The sequence below is a fragment of the Tasmannia lanceolata genome, unplaced genomic scaffold (assembly GCF_043159265.1).
Source record: "Tasmannia lanceolata isolate RefF3 unplaced genomic scaffold, GAP_Taslan_0.1 ptg000048l, whole genome shotgun sequence".
NCBI classification, from domain to species: Eukaryota; Viridiplantae; Streptophyta; class Magnoliopsida; order Canellales; family Winteraceae; genus Tasmannia; species Tasmannia lanceolata.
Window position 1 is genome coordinate 3,568,972 of NW_027518725.1, and position 16,439 is coordinate 3,585,410.

General features: G+C 37.5%; 1 protein-coding gene across 1 annotated transcript; it reads left to right on the forward strand.

The window, feature by feature from the left end:
• Window positions 1-8,657: 8,657 nt before the first annotated feature.
• Window positions 8,658-16,439, forward strand: WOX13 (WUSCHEL related homeobox 13). Its single transcript, XM_077375217.1, has 3 exons — window positions 8,658-8,904; window positions 14,975-15,505; window positions 15,881-16,439. Exons 1-3 carry the CDS (start codon window positions 8,757-8,759, stop codon window positions 15,967-15,969), a joined length of 768 nt encoding a protein of 255 aa, XP_077231332.1. The 5' UTR covers window positions 8,658-8,756; the 3' UTR covers window positions 15,970-16,439.

A 16,439-nucleotide genomic window follows, 5' to 3' on the forward strand; every position in this document is an offset into this window, starting at 1 on the left:
GGTTCCCTAGTGGTTTTGGGGTATAAGATGTGGTTCCCTAGTGGTTCCGGGGTATAAGATGTGATCTTTTGGAACAAACTTATATGAACCACTTGTTTGATCAAGGGTCTAGGATAATCTAATCAAACTTATGGATCCCATATTTCTTAGGTGGGACACAGGTGGGGCCCAGTGAACATAAACCATTTATTTGTTTTGGGCCCTGGTGTAGATAGATAGGACTTGCTTCCAAATTGGTCTCCATAGGATGATTTGAACTATTAGGATTATAGAGGGTTAGAATGAATGGATCCCATAAAAACAGCCTTAACAAATCAGAGGGTTATGATAATCATGTAGAGAAGATTTTATGGCACTACATGAAAAGGCACATCAAGTAAATGGTTTAGATTACTGAAATAAGCAGGCCTCACTATATTTTTTCCCTCATATCCTCCACCGTCTGTCTAACTATAATATGGAATTTGGTAGAGACTTTCGCATGAAGGCATTTCGTGGGTGGAGTTGCATGAGAGAGCAGCCAGTATGACAATGGAGCTTTTTCACAATGACAATGGAGTTTTCACGTTGGAAGGAGGAAGGCTTAGGGGAAAAGAAAGAAAAAGGTCAAATGGGTAGGTGAATTAAATAGGGATTATAACCACAAAAAGTGGTGGGAAAAAGCAAGGGGGGTATATGTGTCCTAAAAGCTATATTCTCTCACTGACAACCCCATTTTTATAAAATTGAAATGTCTACCCTTTCTTCAGAATATAACCAAAACTTTGCATTTTTTTTAATAATTTTTCCAATATTCTTTTTTTTACGATTATTCTAATTCAATGTTAAAACACAAAATTTACAAAGTCAACAAATTATTTGATCAATGTACTATGAAATTCATTTATGTTAAATTGTAATGTACACGTCTAAAATATGCGTTTTAATATGGGTATTTTATGAAAAACAAAGAATTACAAACATTTGTCCCGCCAAATGAATTTTTGTGACTGTAATAACATGAATTTTTGCTACGATGTTGCCCCCAAATTCAACTAAGGGCGACAATGGACCGCACATGTCATGTCGGACATTATATAAATCTAGAAGCTCCAAGGAAGCATAAAAGATGCCTAATCGGTGCCGTGGGCCTAATCAAACCCCTCAAAGCAAAACTTTAACACCAAACACAGGTATTAAAAGAAACATATGATAGTAATTTGATAAACAATCTTCTTAAATGGAAAAAAAGCCTTGTTGGGTGGTGGGAATAAGCTTTAATTTGGTCAAAGAACCCAGTTGCTAATCACTAGCACCTTTGAAAAAGGCACAAAAAAGTTCTAAACCCACAACCATATTTTTTCCCTATTGAATCATAAAAATAAGATTGAGATAAACATAGTCATGAAAACATTGTATCTAGTGAACTGATATTTGCAACCCATCTTCCACCATTTCCACCTCTTTTGTTTGTCTTTTCCTAGAGATGACACCATTTCTAATATCTTTTGTTTCTCTTTTCATGAAAATAAAGCCACTTTCAAGAAAAGACAAAAGAAAAAAGGGGGTGAAGATAACATTCACAATGTATACAATATTTGATAGAGCAAGTAACTGCTATTTGAGATCACATGCACTTTGGATAGGGATCTCACATGGATGTGTTTGAGATTGATATGGACACCTTAAAATTTGCAAAGAAAAAACAACACTAACCCATGTGGGCTTTGCATGCTACATGTTATTGTTGGGGAGAAAACTACACTACATTCCCACCAAATCTAACAAGAAGAAGATGGGATTTCAAAGATAGATACATGGAGGACATTAAAAGGTCAACACCTCCACATGTAAGACAATTTCTTATTCCTTCTTTTCATTAAGTCTACACTACAAGACATGGTGTATTAGACTAGTAAACCATGGAATAAGCTATGAGGTGGGCCAATCTAAATATATTACGGTGGATTATGACCAAAATAACCCTTTTCAGGGTTAATATTTCAAATAAATACCATCTCCATAAGTCTGTCATGGGGCACCGCCAGTGACAAACATCGCCTAGCGGTTTTGATTGCCACGTACACTGGCGCTTGGTATCCCTGCTGATCAAAAGGGGCGTACATATCACTTCCCTTATGCTTAATGTAGAGAGATATCAATATATCATCATAAATTTAAGGTCTCTCTAAATAAAATTTTGAATAGGGGCTGGTCCAAGTTATATTTTTAATGTGTTAAAATAGTAAATAATTTTAGAAATATCTTTCATGTACAAAATTTTCCAAAAAATTCATGCAATCCGAATATAATAAAGAGGACGCAAAGTAGAGCGTCAGGAATAAGACGGCCACTCCTGTCTTTATACCATCCAGTCACTCACTGTATGAGGACCATGGTATACGCTACAATGTGGGCCCACACTTTGATTTTATTGTCAGTCAGTCAGTCAGTCAGTTATAAAGACGGGTACACTACTACAATGCGCTCCTCCTTTCTCGGATTATGATATTCTACCCTCTTTTGTTTGTCTTTTTTATGAAAATTCAAACAAAAGGAAAAATTGCCAATGGGGGGTATCAAAATATGAGAATTGCCAGTGGGGAACACACTTTTGAAAAATTGTTAGAGAGGGACAAAATGGGGTCATCAAACGCTCAAAATGGGGTTATGAAACCCTCTTTAACAATTTTTCAAAAGGGGGTCCTCCGCGGGCAATTTTCGTATTTTGATGTCTCATTGGCAATTTATACTCCGACCCGAGTTAGGCCAGGCTCGGCTCGGCTCGTTAAGAATATATATATATATATATATATATAGAGAGGAAAGTGTTTCTACTCGGTTCCCTAGATAAGCTTATCTACTCCTCCCTTTAAAAAAATACAGTGGGCCCACGCTGTTTGGATGATCCAAAGCATTCATTTGATATGTCTTAACATAGATAGGGTGTGCCCAAAAAATCAGCACCAAAGGGTCATCCTAGCCCTTCGTTTTGTTGGGCACACCGTGTCCATTCTGGGCACCACAAGGCACTACAAAACGAAGGGCTAGGATGACCCTTTGGTGCTGATTTTTTGGGCACACCCTATCCATGTTAAGACCTATCAAATGAATGCTTTGGATCATCCAAACAGCGTGGGCCCACTGTATTTTTTTAAAGGGAGGAGTAGATAAGCTTATCTAGGGGACCGAGTAGAAACACTTTCCTCATATATATATATATATATATATATATATATATATATATATATATATATATATATATATACACACACTAAAAGGGTTGTCCAGGGAGTGAAAGGGGGAGGCAAAATATGTCACTTCTTTTTGGAACCCCATTTGTTACTTGGATCACCCCCTGTAGTGTAAAAAGCGTAGTAAAAAAACACTAGATAGGGCTGTCCAGGGAAGATGAGGGGTGTGAAATTAATATAATCCGAGCTCGATAAGGCTCGCGAGCCTGACCGAGCCGAGCTTAGCCCGAGCCTGGTTCGAGCCCGAGCCGAGCTTTTGAGCTTAACGAGCCAGGCTTGGCTCGTTTACACCCCTAGTGGGAATGCAATCATTTTTAGGAAAAGACAAGCAAAAGGGGTGGAAATGGTGGAAAAGGGATGAACATTTACAAGTGGAAGGAACATTGCGCAAAGGGCATTTGATAATTCCCCTCCTTATTTGTTTTTTCCTGGAACTGATGTAAAAGGGTGGTGGAAATATCATTTTCCTTTGAGAATAAACACTGAATAAAAATATCTACACAGAAATATCAAAATTCAAAATCTACTGAATGGCTGAGATGCATAACAAATGCAAACATGACTAATCTTAGCCATTAAAAAATGAAGATCAATGTTAGGATTGAATCCTAATGTTCAACATAGGACCCCGTAGGGGTCAGACCTCTATATTTTAAACGGTTGATTCAAGGGAAATATCCAACCGCCATGTGCCCAATGCAACAGTCAATCAGGTCCGTTGATCTGGGATCTACTGCCATGACGGCGATCCATTGTTACATGTCCCACCATGATCAAACGATCATAACCCCTCGATCTACAGTCGTCCTTTCAGAATTTTGCCAAGGAAGCTTCATTGTTGATTTTTGCTCCCTTGATCAAACGGACGAGATCACTTTCAGGACGTTAACTAGTGGTGACCCATCAAAAAATTAGTTTGAAATGAAGCGAGAGTGTGAGGCATCAAAATCATAGTAAATCAGCTTAAATCCAAATGGTGGGTGTAATATATCTCATAGAAATCTGATCCAACGGTTCACAGATCATTTTCCTCTAGTGATTTTCAACAACCCATTTGGTAAATAGCACCCTAGAATGCCGTGTCAAATCTAGTAGGTGAGCAAAACATCAACAAAGGCAAACACAGGCCAAACATAGCTATTAGAAAAAGGGAAAGAAAAGGGAGAATCTCATGGTGGTTGTGATGGCAGAAGATTTCCCTTGGGCCCGTTTGGATACTCATGCATTTGTATTTTGATTTGGATCTGAGTTTTTGATACAAAACACATAAATCATCATATAATCATGTTTTAAGAGAGAGAAAGAGAGAGGGAGGGATGTCTCGTTGCTGCTTGAGCAACTTCGAGGAGCAGCGATGGTGACGGAAGTTGCCACAAATATTGATTTCCAAATAATGTCTGGTAGAAAAGATTTGAAAAATCGATTTTTTTTGCACTGCTGTAGTTGATTTGGAAATCTAAGGATCTGATCCAGTTCAAAATATCAACTAAATCCAAATCTAAATCTTGCTGGTATCCAAACGAGGCCTTGTTTTAGATTCATTTCTTGTTATTTACAGTCATGAATTTTATTTCAATGAAACCAAAACTTTAGACTTTCTTCCCCTTGTTTTGTAATGTAAGTTGGGTTGGGAACACTTACCAAATGACCCTAACCAACATTACATGTGGCTCGACCCTTACAACCACCAAATTAACTTACTCAGGTACCAACCAGATGATCCTAGCCGTTCGATCGCAACGTAATATCCTGATGGGCCCACGAGTAGAAAAATTTCTACTTCAATGACATATTTAGGTCGATGATAAAATCGCACCCCCGGCAGGATAATCCGCACCACTTTAAACATCAAATAGCATTAAAGTGTGCCACATAATTCACGTTTAAAGTTGTGCTAATTATCCTATATGGGGTGAGAATTTATCATTGCACTATATTTAATCGGCAAAATATTTCCCAATATATGAATTAGTTGAAAATATTTTTGAAAGATCCTGAAATACTACACCAAGAATTCCAAAGAAAAAAACTAGGGAAATTAAAATTATGGGGAAAATCCAGGGTTTTGTTTGCAATTTTCTAGGAAATTTTTTTATTTTGGAATTTTTTTTTTTTCTATACTCAAGAAGTAATCTCTAACTTTAGTTAAAGGCTAATAGCATTTATAATTCTCAAAAATCTATCACCAGCCTAATACAAAAAAAAGTGTAAATATCATTTTCCCAATGAAGGTGTTTTTGCCATAATAGTGTGGGTACTGATATTGACACTACAATGTTCTAATAAATACACAGACTCGGTGTCTTTTTCCAATTGGCTTCTGGGTGCTTTTTGGGAACTGTAATAACCATTAACAAAGTATTTAAATAATAAAAGACAAGATGAGTTAGTGCATTTATCATAACACGGTATTACCAATATCAGTAGCCAAAACAGTGAGGGTATTTTTGCACGGTCAGCTTTGCTCCGAGTTTCGTTTGAAAACGGGGAGTAACACTGTAACAGACATGGCAGACAGGAACGTCCCATCCACCAAAGATTATACACGGAAAGGAAAGCGTGTTTTTGGTGTCTCATCCAACGACCCACACCACTATAATGGTGTATGCATTTGAGATATCTCCAATATATCGCGATACGCTATATAAAAAAGAGATTATCACCATTTTATCTTCCGTTTTCTCTGCCGCATAGATGGACGGAACCTTCAGAAAGTGGTGATGGCCCCACTCACGTAATGCAAGCATTATCTAGACCGTTCATGCAGTCACATACGTTGGACGATTCCCATACTTCCCTCACGTAGGGTCAAGATGGGTGGGATTGATATATTTGCCCCCTTTTCTTAGTTGGGACAGCCTCTCTGACGTACTTTTACACTATATTTGCTCCTTTTACAATAGAGGGGGCTGTCCAATGTAAAAAGGGCCGAATATATATTTCGTGTCTTACATGTGTACAAGATCTTACCCTTCATTTGGTGAACCACAGTGATCACTATGATTTGATAATTAGGGTTGTTTGATCAACGCCCACAAATAAATAACCAGATAACAGGATAAATGATGGAGAAATTCTCCCCCTTCTCTTTCCCGGGCCAAATCTTGCAGTGTAAAAAGAGTAGTGATAAATACACTAGAGGGGGTGGCCCGGGGAAGAAAAGGGGACAGATATATCACTTCCAGGTAAGACTAGAGTGACCACATCTCTTAAATAGAAAATCAATATGGTTTTGTTTCAGCCATGGTATCCATGATAGAAACCCATGACAGGTGGGCCCACCAACCTTGGCGCCACTTTCATTATTGGGTTGGTGGGACCCGTCTCATATTATGTGTGGGCCCGTGGTATTGCATTGAGAGAGAGAGAGAGAGAGAGTAGCCAATCAGCTCTCTACTCAATTGGGTCTATTGGAGTCTCTCACATGAGACTTAGACACGCCTTATTTAATTGGATTAGAGTAGAGTGTCCGAGATTACAATATACCTCAGATAAGTTACCTGAGTAAGAGCTCAAAAAATCATGTGGGCCCACATTGTTTGGATGATCCAAAGCATTCATTCATTTGGATAGTCCAAAGATATATAGAGTGTGCACAGAAAATCTGCTCCAAAGGATTATCCTAACCCTTTGATTTGTGGAGGTTAAAGTGGATGGGTATAAACCTCCACAAATCTGCCCATTTTTAACCTTAAAAAATCGAAGGGTTAGGATGATCTTATGGAGCTGATTTTTTGGGCACACCCTATCTATGTAAAGGCCTATCAAAAGAATGCTTTGGATCATCCAAACAATGTAAGCCCACATGATTTTTTGAGCTCTTCCTCAGATAAGTTATCTGAGATATCGCGCAGAAAACTTTTCCCCAAATAACATTCATATTTTTTTTGCTTTTGCTTGCTGGCTAAATATTAGGGATAATTTCGGTATATAACATCTAGTGTGACAAAAATATAAAAGTATAATTCGATGAATTGAATTGAACTAAGAAAGTCTCTCTCTCTCTCAGCCGAAAAACCCTAAAAATATTCATTCTCAGATTGAGACTGAGACACTCCATCTTCACTCAACTCTGTGATTGTTTTCGCCAAATAGTAGGATAACCTTTGATAAAACACAGATTGAAAAATTTCAACTTTGTACAACAATAGTAAGATCTGGGATGCTTTGATTCATAATGAGATTTTGATATAGACACAAAAAGTAAGATCTGGTAATCCAACTGAATAAGACCCAACCGAGTTAGGATTCACATTCAACTGAATAAGATTGTGCATGACATAGCCATGAGATGTAGTCTGGTAGCACACCTGCCCACACGAATGGATGGTCACAATTGATCAATTTATTGGTGGGCCCCATCAAGGATCGGTTAAAACCTAAAATTTACACCAATTAGACGATCCTAACCGACCAATATGAACGATCTAAAAACAAAATTAGGCAGCGATTCACATTCAATATGCATAGAATCCCATCGGACAAACTTCCTGGATAATCTGATCGATTTAAATTTTAAGTTGTGACTTATGAACAATGATATCCATCAGTTGGGCCTCTTTGATCAGGAGTATGCTTCGACTCCACAGGATTTACGATTCTGATCAAATTTTGTCTTTGGCCGTGCCTGCCGATTCAGGCAGACCATAGTTTTTATATGGTGTATTTTCAAAAAGTACTGTACGGCCGACACTATAGGATGATCCAAACTGTCCATTCGATTGGCCACAATAGAAATAGGTTGTGCCCCAAAATCATTTCCATAGGATGATTCAAGCCCTCGATCTATTATGAAAACTTGTATAGATCAGAGGGTTGGGATCATCCCATGGAAATGATTTTTGGGCACAACCTATTTACGATGCGGCCCCATCACATGGATGGTTTGGATCATCCTATGATGTGGGCTGTACAATACATTTTTAAAAAATACAGATTATACCAGTGTTTAAAAATGTAGACACAGTGCGGAACGAGGCCGAAGAAAATCCTAGTCGATTCGGCATACACCAGGAGAGTCAGAGGAGTTTTTTATTGTCTTTGTCGAACAAAACCCGAAATGTGGCCAAAGTAAAAGGGAGCAGACTTGGAGAGTCCACACGGGGGAGTTTTAAAACTATATATACTATACTGGCTTAAGCCATATAAAACTCGTCGTAAGTACTAAGTACCCTACAGGGGGTTGTACCAAGGAAAAACAAGGGGGGAAATATATCGCTTCCCAGCAGCAACATTCCAACACTGAGAAGATACGCCCGTACGAAAAACTCCTTTATTTTCTCGTCCAAAATCCGAGATGAAAAGGAAATCGAATATTCGCCGAGAAACTGGACGGCGCACGAACCATGCACGGGTGCTACAATGCGCGCATATGAACACTCGCCCTCTTCGTGCATGCCTTTTTGAGTCATCTCTTTCTTTATTTTTCCTGCTTGAGTCTTTTCTAGTTGCTTCTATAGAGAAAGAAAAAAAAATGAGGGTCTTGTGAGAAATGGTATTGAAGAGAAAGAGAAAGGGGAGAGAATGGAAGAACAAGGGGTTTTGTATGTGAAGGTAATGACAGATGAGCAGATGGAGCTTCTTAGGAAACAAATCTCTGTATATGCTACGATATGTGAACAGCTTGTTGATATGCACAAAGCCCTTATGGCACAACAGGATTCTATTTCTGGTATATCATTTTCTCTCTCTCTCTCTCTCTGTGCTTTTTTATTTGGATTTTTGCATTAATGGTGGTTGTTGGTGGTGTTTTTGCTCTTTTTTTGGTGGGGTTGAATGAGGGTTTTTTGGATTTTTTCTGGGTTTCTTTTGATTTTAGATATTGTTATTTTAACTGGGTTTTTGAATGCTCAGAGCATGGGTTTTTTGCCTGTAATTTTTTGCCTTTTTTTTTTTTCGATTCTGTTTGGTGCTTCATAGTGGGTTTTTTCCCCTTGTTTGATATCAGTGTCCTCTCTCTCTCTCTCTCTCTCTCTCTCTCTCTCTCTCCGATTTTTTCATTTGAATTACTCCGGTTTTTGGTGGTTTTTTTTTTTTTTTTTTTTTTGGTGAAATTGAATGAAGGTTTTTTTGGATTGCTGGGTTTCTTTTGATTTTAGATTTGGTTTCTCTTAATTGGGCTTTGGAAGGTTCATATCATGTTTTTTTTTTCTTCTTCTTCTTCTTCTTTTGCTTTGGAAGGTTCATATAATTTTGCTTGGATTCTGGTTGGTGCTTTTTTGTGGGTTTTTTCCCTCCTTGTTTGATACCAGTTTATGAAATTGTTGCGGGCTTATGGAGTTTGCTTATTTTTAAATTTTAGTTTTAATTTGTCTGGGGAAGATTTCTGATCATGGGTTTAGGAGTGGTCATATCAGGAGCTTCTTGTAATTTTCCTTTTCTTGTTGGATGTCATTGTATTTTTAAATTCTAGTTCTAATTTTTCTATTTATGGTTTTAGGTGGTACTTTTTGTTCTTTTTTTTGGGTGGAAGTGAATGCATCTTTTTCGGTCTCCATGGGTTTCTTTTGATTTAGATTTGGTTCCTTGTGATGGGTTTCGCAATTTTCATATCATGGGTTTTTAGTAATTTTGCCTTTTCTTTTCTCAATTCTGGTTGGTGATGTTTTTTGGGGTTTTTTTTTTTTTATGTTGGATGTCAGCATGAATTGTTTTGGGCTTATTGGCTTTAATTATTTTTAAATTTTAGTTTTAATCGTTTATGGGAAGGTTTCTAAAGATGTGTTTAAGAATGTTCATACCTTGGTCTTGTTGTAATTTTGCTTCTCATTTGGTTTGTGTGTGCTTTCTGGATAAAAAAGGTTTTTGTATTTTTAATTCTCTGTTAAGTGGGTTTGAGGGAAAACTGGTCATTTTTGTTTTGCGTAGTCGTTGTTAGTGTGACTTATTTAGAAAGTGGGTTTTGGTTCAATTGGTTATAGATTGATGGAAAGGGGTTTAAAGTTCTGCTGGGTTGTAAATATCACTTTTTTGCTATGATTTGGCCGACACTTCAAATTTATTGAAGACACACGTGTCGTGTTGTGTCCGACACGAGACCCGTGTCCGCACGTGTCGACACTCCTTCAGACACTTTTAAGTGTACTGCTACGAGTGTCATTAACTTTATATGCATGTATGTGTATGAATGTGCCACTATTTGTAGATTTTTAGGGGTTTCGATGTCAGATACCTCGTATCCGTGTCAAAACTTGGCACACGAATTTGTTTCTTCAAATCATGATTACATGTACTTTCTATTTTAGCAGTGTCCCCATTTCTAAATTTTGGGATTTTGCCGTGTTCCGTGTTCGTGTCGACACGCGACACTCGTGTCCGTGTCCTCATAGCTTCCCCCCGCCCACATATGCCTTATTTGGGTCTTTGGTAGGATGAATGAATACAACAAATGCAAATAACTGTATCTGGAAGCCCTGTTTACTTCTTAATTCAAATTTAATTCCTAGAGTTTCTCTTTGTAATGATTTGAAGATCTATTATTGGGTTCATTTATTTGCATCATCCGTTTGATATCTTGATGATAAATCCTTTGAACCAGTCCACCATTTCCTGCATTAAAGTAACTTATGGCAATTGCCCGTTATAGTTACCGATTTTCATTATCAACCCGTTCATTTACTTGACCTGAACGTAGCAGATCCTCTTTTCCGAATCACAATCAAGTTAGACAATTAGAGAATCTCAGATCAGTTTGTGATGAATCTTTGAGATGCCGTCATGGAATTATCCAGTGTAACTCACATCAATTTGTGAAGTTCTGAGCAGACATCATGGAATTATCTGTTACTTTTCATGGAAGTTCTTCTGTTGGTGGGTGGCGTGTGTGTGTGTGTGTGGTGGGGGGGGGGGGGGGGGGGGGGGAGGGAGAGAGAGGAGTGGGGCTGGGTGCATTTTCTCTGTTAGATAGAGTAAAATAGATGAGGCCTTGTTTATGTTGGGCTTGGGCTTTTTCGGATGCAGGAAAGATTGAAATCCTTAAAATCTTAAAAATGTGTGATTATATGGTCTATGCGTATACGTCCTATAAATTTTATCTTTTAATGATTTAGTATACAAATGTGGTTTCACTACATATATCATATATGTGTAGTAAGCCACAAACCGTATACCTCTTTTAGAAGTACAAATCTTACTAAATAAACCATATATGTCTGCATTTTTTTTTTTAATGTTTCTATAGCTCTGCATATATCTACATATATTATAGGGGAGGTTATACTTACACGCCTTCCTTTCTTGCATCTATTGTTTCCTTTTGTATCTTGAAAATAAAAAAGCACGGGTGAAAGTACCAACATTTTTATTTAACATATAAGTAAATATCAACATAAAGGGACAAGTAAAGATCAGCTCCTATTATATACAATTCACAGGAAAATGTTTATATTGCCATGACAATTTTGCTAGATACAATCAGTGCTAGAGCCACTCTATGTCTAGCATGCCAGTTGCAATCATTGACGTCGTGGTGTCCTTCTATAATCTACTTTCATGCATACCAGTTGCGCGAGGATATGATCTTGAAGGGAGAGTATAGCTGACTATCTACAGTTTTGTAGCATGCAAAACTTTTTTTTACTTTAAAAAAAAGAAGTTTTGTAGCATGCAAAGTTTTTTGCTAAGATGCACTTATTTTCTACACAGTATGACAAGTAGTGTTAGTTAATTTTAGGAAAGTAGTAACTCATAAACTTCTTTACATCTGAGAAATTTATTACTCATATGCCATGTTCTCTTCCTCCTTTCGATAATAAAGTCTCTATTGTCAAACAGGGAAAAAAGTTACAACTTTTACCTCAAGATGCACAGAGAAGAACTCCGCATAGGCTCTTTGAAGTTGTTGCTCTCAGACAGACTCATGAGTCACAGCCAATTACTCAGTTCCCTAGAATCTATGTTACATTGATTCTCTCTGAAGATTTCTTAGATCATTTGTTTTCCAACCATTTTCTTCCCTCACACATCAGCATCCCGGAGGTTTTTTCCAGAATAAAATAATAAATATTAATTAACCGAAAACCAAGAGGACCGGGCAGCTACAACAAAAAGGATTTCCCTACATACATTTGAGTGCAACAAAAATGATGATCATCCCAATTATTATCATCTACAAATGCGCATGGGACACCAGACAATTTAGATTTTTGGTTAGTAAGTTACAGTTCACATCCAAAACATAGAGGCTCCAGTAAGGAACAGTCTTTCAGTTTTTTTTTTTTGTAATGGTAAGGATCAGTCTCTTATTTGGCCAATGCATGACAGCAGAATCCTTTCAGTCTAGAAGTGACAATTGTCAAAATCCTAATATAACTCACAGTTATTCTTAAGATCTTTGGGCATCTACCTCAGTTTTATCTTCAACCCCCAAAAGAAAATTTCCTTGATTAACCCCTTCAAACTCCAATAATCTCTAATCCTCCTTATTCCTACTAACATCGTTAGGCTTCTGGATGGTACACACTGTTGAGAAGAGAAATTCAAATGTTAGGAGCTTGTTCCACTCACGAGCTCCCAAATTTCTTCATAACCTCAACTAGAGGAACCCTCTCCAAGCAAAGTGGTGAAACATTGCTTCGAGCTACGTATAGGTAGCTCTTGGTATTATCCATTACAATGTTATCAATTTCCAGATGAATCTCAAAATAGCATGAGGTGATGGCCCATGAGGTTGATACCAGTTGTCACCATCCACACACCATAAGTCACGTAGTGATAGACTCCTTTCAGTTAGATTGTAAAGAAGTGGCTCATACATAGAAGAAGACCATTTCTATGTATGGTGTTTACATCTCTAGACCACAAATGGCACATTGCCTATGTATTTGAAGACCTACTGTGAAGGCATGGCTTCAACATAATTTTTTCTCTGGGAACAATCCTAGTAAATGCCATCTCCTATTGCGAAGACTTACCATTTTCATCTTCTTGCTGTTCTAACTCTCATGAATCTGGTTTGCCTCTTTGTTATCTTTATTCTTTCTTTGTTCAACTCTTTACTTTCTTCAAGAAAAGAAAAAGAAGCAAAGGGAACAATTCCCCCCATTGCTTCCACTTACCACCTGCAGGTACATGCTTACAGTGCGATTGTGGTGACTTGGTGCTCTTTCCTCGAAGACTGCTCTGATTTAGTACATATTTATTTTTTCAATATTTACACTTCGATTTTTTGTTTTCATGTCTCATCTGTGATTTTTTCAGAGCAAATATTTACTCGGTTCCTCCTCAAGCCCCTTCATCTCTTCTTCCTATTGATGCATCTATATTTCTGTAGCTGCCTTTCCTGTGTACATGACTTCTGTTGGATTTGTTTCACCATCTTTTTAAGCTCTTCAGTTCATGTTATGTGTCAGTTTTCTTTGCTAGGAAGGCCTGACTTTTCAAGTGTCAGCCTTTTCTCCATAGGGACTATTTGGATTTAATCTCAAATTAATGTTATTGGTTTTATTCATCAAGAAGAAAATAGATGCAACTAACTGGGGAAAAGTCTTCTCTAGGAAAAATGTTTCTTTAGTGTTGCACATGGGATGTGCCACTAGTCTGGTTTTTTGGCTACTTGGGCAACAATGAACTACTAAAAGGGTTAAGAAGCTTTTGAAGTTTGCAGACTTGATCACTCGTGCTGGGGCTGCAATTTGGTGAAAAATCATCGAGTTTTTCGAGGCATTCCTGTGGTTCTGGAAGCATCCATTGATGAAATACATTTGATTGATAATTGCAGTTCTCTTTTTCTCATTTGTTAGGGTATAGTTTTGTTTACTTGCACAAACAAACTACTTCATTTAATAAATCTTTTCTTAATTTTTCTATTGTTCAAGTAATTATTGATATCTAGTTTTGAATTGCGTCTAATATTTATAAATATTGTCGCTTTGATCAACAAGACAATTGTATAGATTTTGTACTTGTACCTTTCCCCATGGTCTCACTATGTTTTGGGGGGTATGTCTTAGTTGGAAAAAATACTCCCAAGTATTCAGATCTCTTGGCTAGATTGATTTGTTGATCAACTTTCCTGCAGAGTAGATTTTCACAATTGACTTGTATGGCGGGTATGCAGTTAAAATATTACTTAGTTAATAAACATGAATCCCAAGTGTTGCTTAGTTGACTAAAATAATGTGCTGTATTCTGCTCAGAAAGAAAAATAAGCCAATAAGTCACCTATTGTTGTGATGATGAAGGTAGAAGTTAGGGAGCGTGAAATGAAAACTGAAAAATCTTATTGGTATTTACTTTCAGTTGTTTGTGCGTGCGTGCGTGCATGTGGGTGCATGAGCGTGTACATGTGCATTTGGATGTGCATATGTATATCTAAAAATTGATAAATTCACCCCATCGATGCCATGCTCTGGAAAGTGGACAGGAAACTGGAAGTTAAGATTTCCAGTTTCTTTGTAAAAGTTGACAAACTTTTGGAGAAACCTAAGAACTACGGTGTTGTGAAAACTGGTGCTCCTTTTGGACATATTCCGAGTCCAACTCAGAGTTTTTTTTACCACTGTTTTAACCAGCAATTCTTCCGAAGAAACAGTAAATCAAATGTATACCATGTTAAAACTTTTTTTCATTTATTCTTAATCTGATAACTATTTAGTGGGACATGGTGTGCTTTCTGTGAATCTCCTTCCTGATTTTCACCAAAATTACTCTTACACAAGGCCCTGTGTCATGGGGTTAACTTAAGGCATTGATTTCCTTGGCTAAATATGTTATTTTCTTTTTCTTCTTGTTTTTTTTTTCAGGAATGAGGCTAGGGAATTTCTACTGTGATCCATTAATGACATCTGGATGCCATAAGATCACTGCAAGGCAGCGGTGGACACCAACCTCTGTGCAACTCCAAATTCTTGAGAGTATTTTCGATCAAGGCAATGGGACTCCAAGCAAGCAGAAGATAAAAGAGATAACCTCTCAACTGACACAACATGGCCAAATTTCTGAAACAAATGTTTATAACTGGTTCCAGAACAGGAGGGCTAGATCTAAAAGGAAGCAAATGGTTTCATTAACAAATAACGCAGAATCCGAAGTGGAGACAGAGCCCGAATCCCCGGAGGAAAAGAAAGCCAAGACAGAGAACATCCATCCCCACGAAAACCTGGCTCCAAGGGCTGATGATCTATGCTTTCAGAGTCCGGAAATAAGCTCCGAAATGCATTCATTGGATTCACAACCTAGTAAAGTTCAGGGGACATTTCCATCAAACGACAGTTCAAAGTCTTCTGCTAGTTTGAATCACATTTCTTTCTATGAGAATGTACTATCAAATCCAAGTATGTATATTGTCAAACAACCAATTACTCCAAAAGCTCAAGCTTTTGGAGATGGCGTTATTTTATCTTTTATACTTTAACACTCCCTCTCACGTGTGGCCCCTCTTTTTAGGGTTGGCCTACGCGTGGCACATGTGGCCCCTCTTTTGTGTTGGCCATTAGATGTGGATTTTCAGTATCAAGGAGTTTTGAACTCTGACCTTTGCTCTGATACCATGTGAAACAACCAATTACTCCAAAGCTTAAGCTTTTAGAGGAGGCGTTATTTAATCTTTTATACTTAACATATATACTCATTTATGTATCTATTTTCTGACTGTAAACATCTTTTCATACTTGCGATTATCAAAACCAATATTAAGTTGATGGGTGCAGGAATTGATAACCACATGATGGGAAAGATGGAGGTTCCAGGGAGCTTTAGTTCTTTTCGGGCTGGAGGAGAATATGATATGATTGGGTGACATTTTTCTCATCCACAGTCTCATTTTATGACATGGGGATTTTACAGTAACTTGAATTCGAGTTGAACACAACTTGATATTAGCGGATTAGAGAACAGTTGAGCAGAAAGATACGGGCTTAGTAACATAGTACACATTTACAGTCGGATACGCTAGTTAGATTTACTAAGAGGGTTCCATGGAACTTATATGTTACCGAAAGACATATGATTCTATAGTGATGGATCATACTAGTTCATGATAAGTTGTGATTGATTGATTTCTCTTCTTGGCTAATGTAAATCATGTATATCCAGGCCATGTTTTTGCTATGATTTGAACTCTTAATAGTTTGCTGTGGAGTTTCAGGCCCCACAAAATCCCAGTTTGATACAGATGTGGTTTGCCAAAAGGATGAGCCTCTTATTTTCTTGCTCTGTAAGTCTCTGTTTCTTTTAATATATCAACTAAGCTTTTCTAGTTCTGTTTAA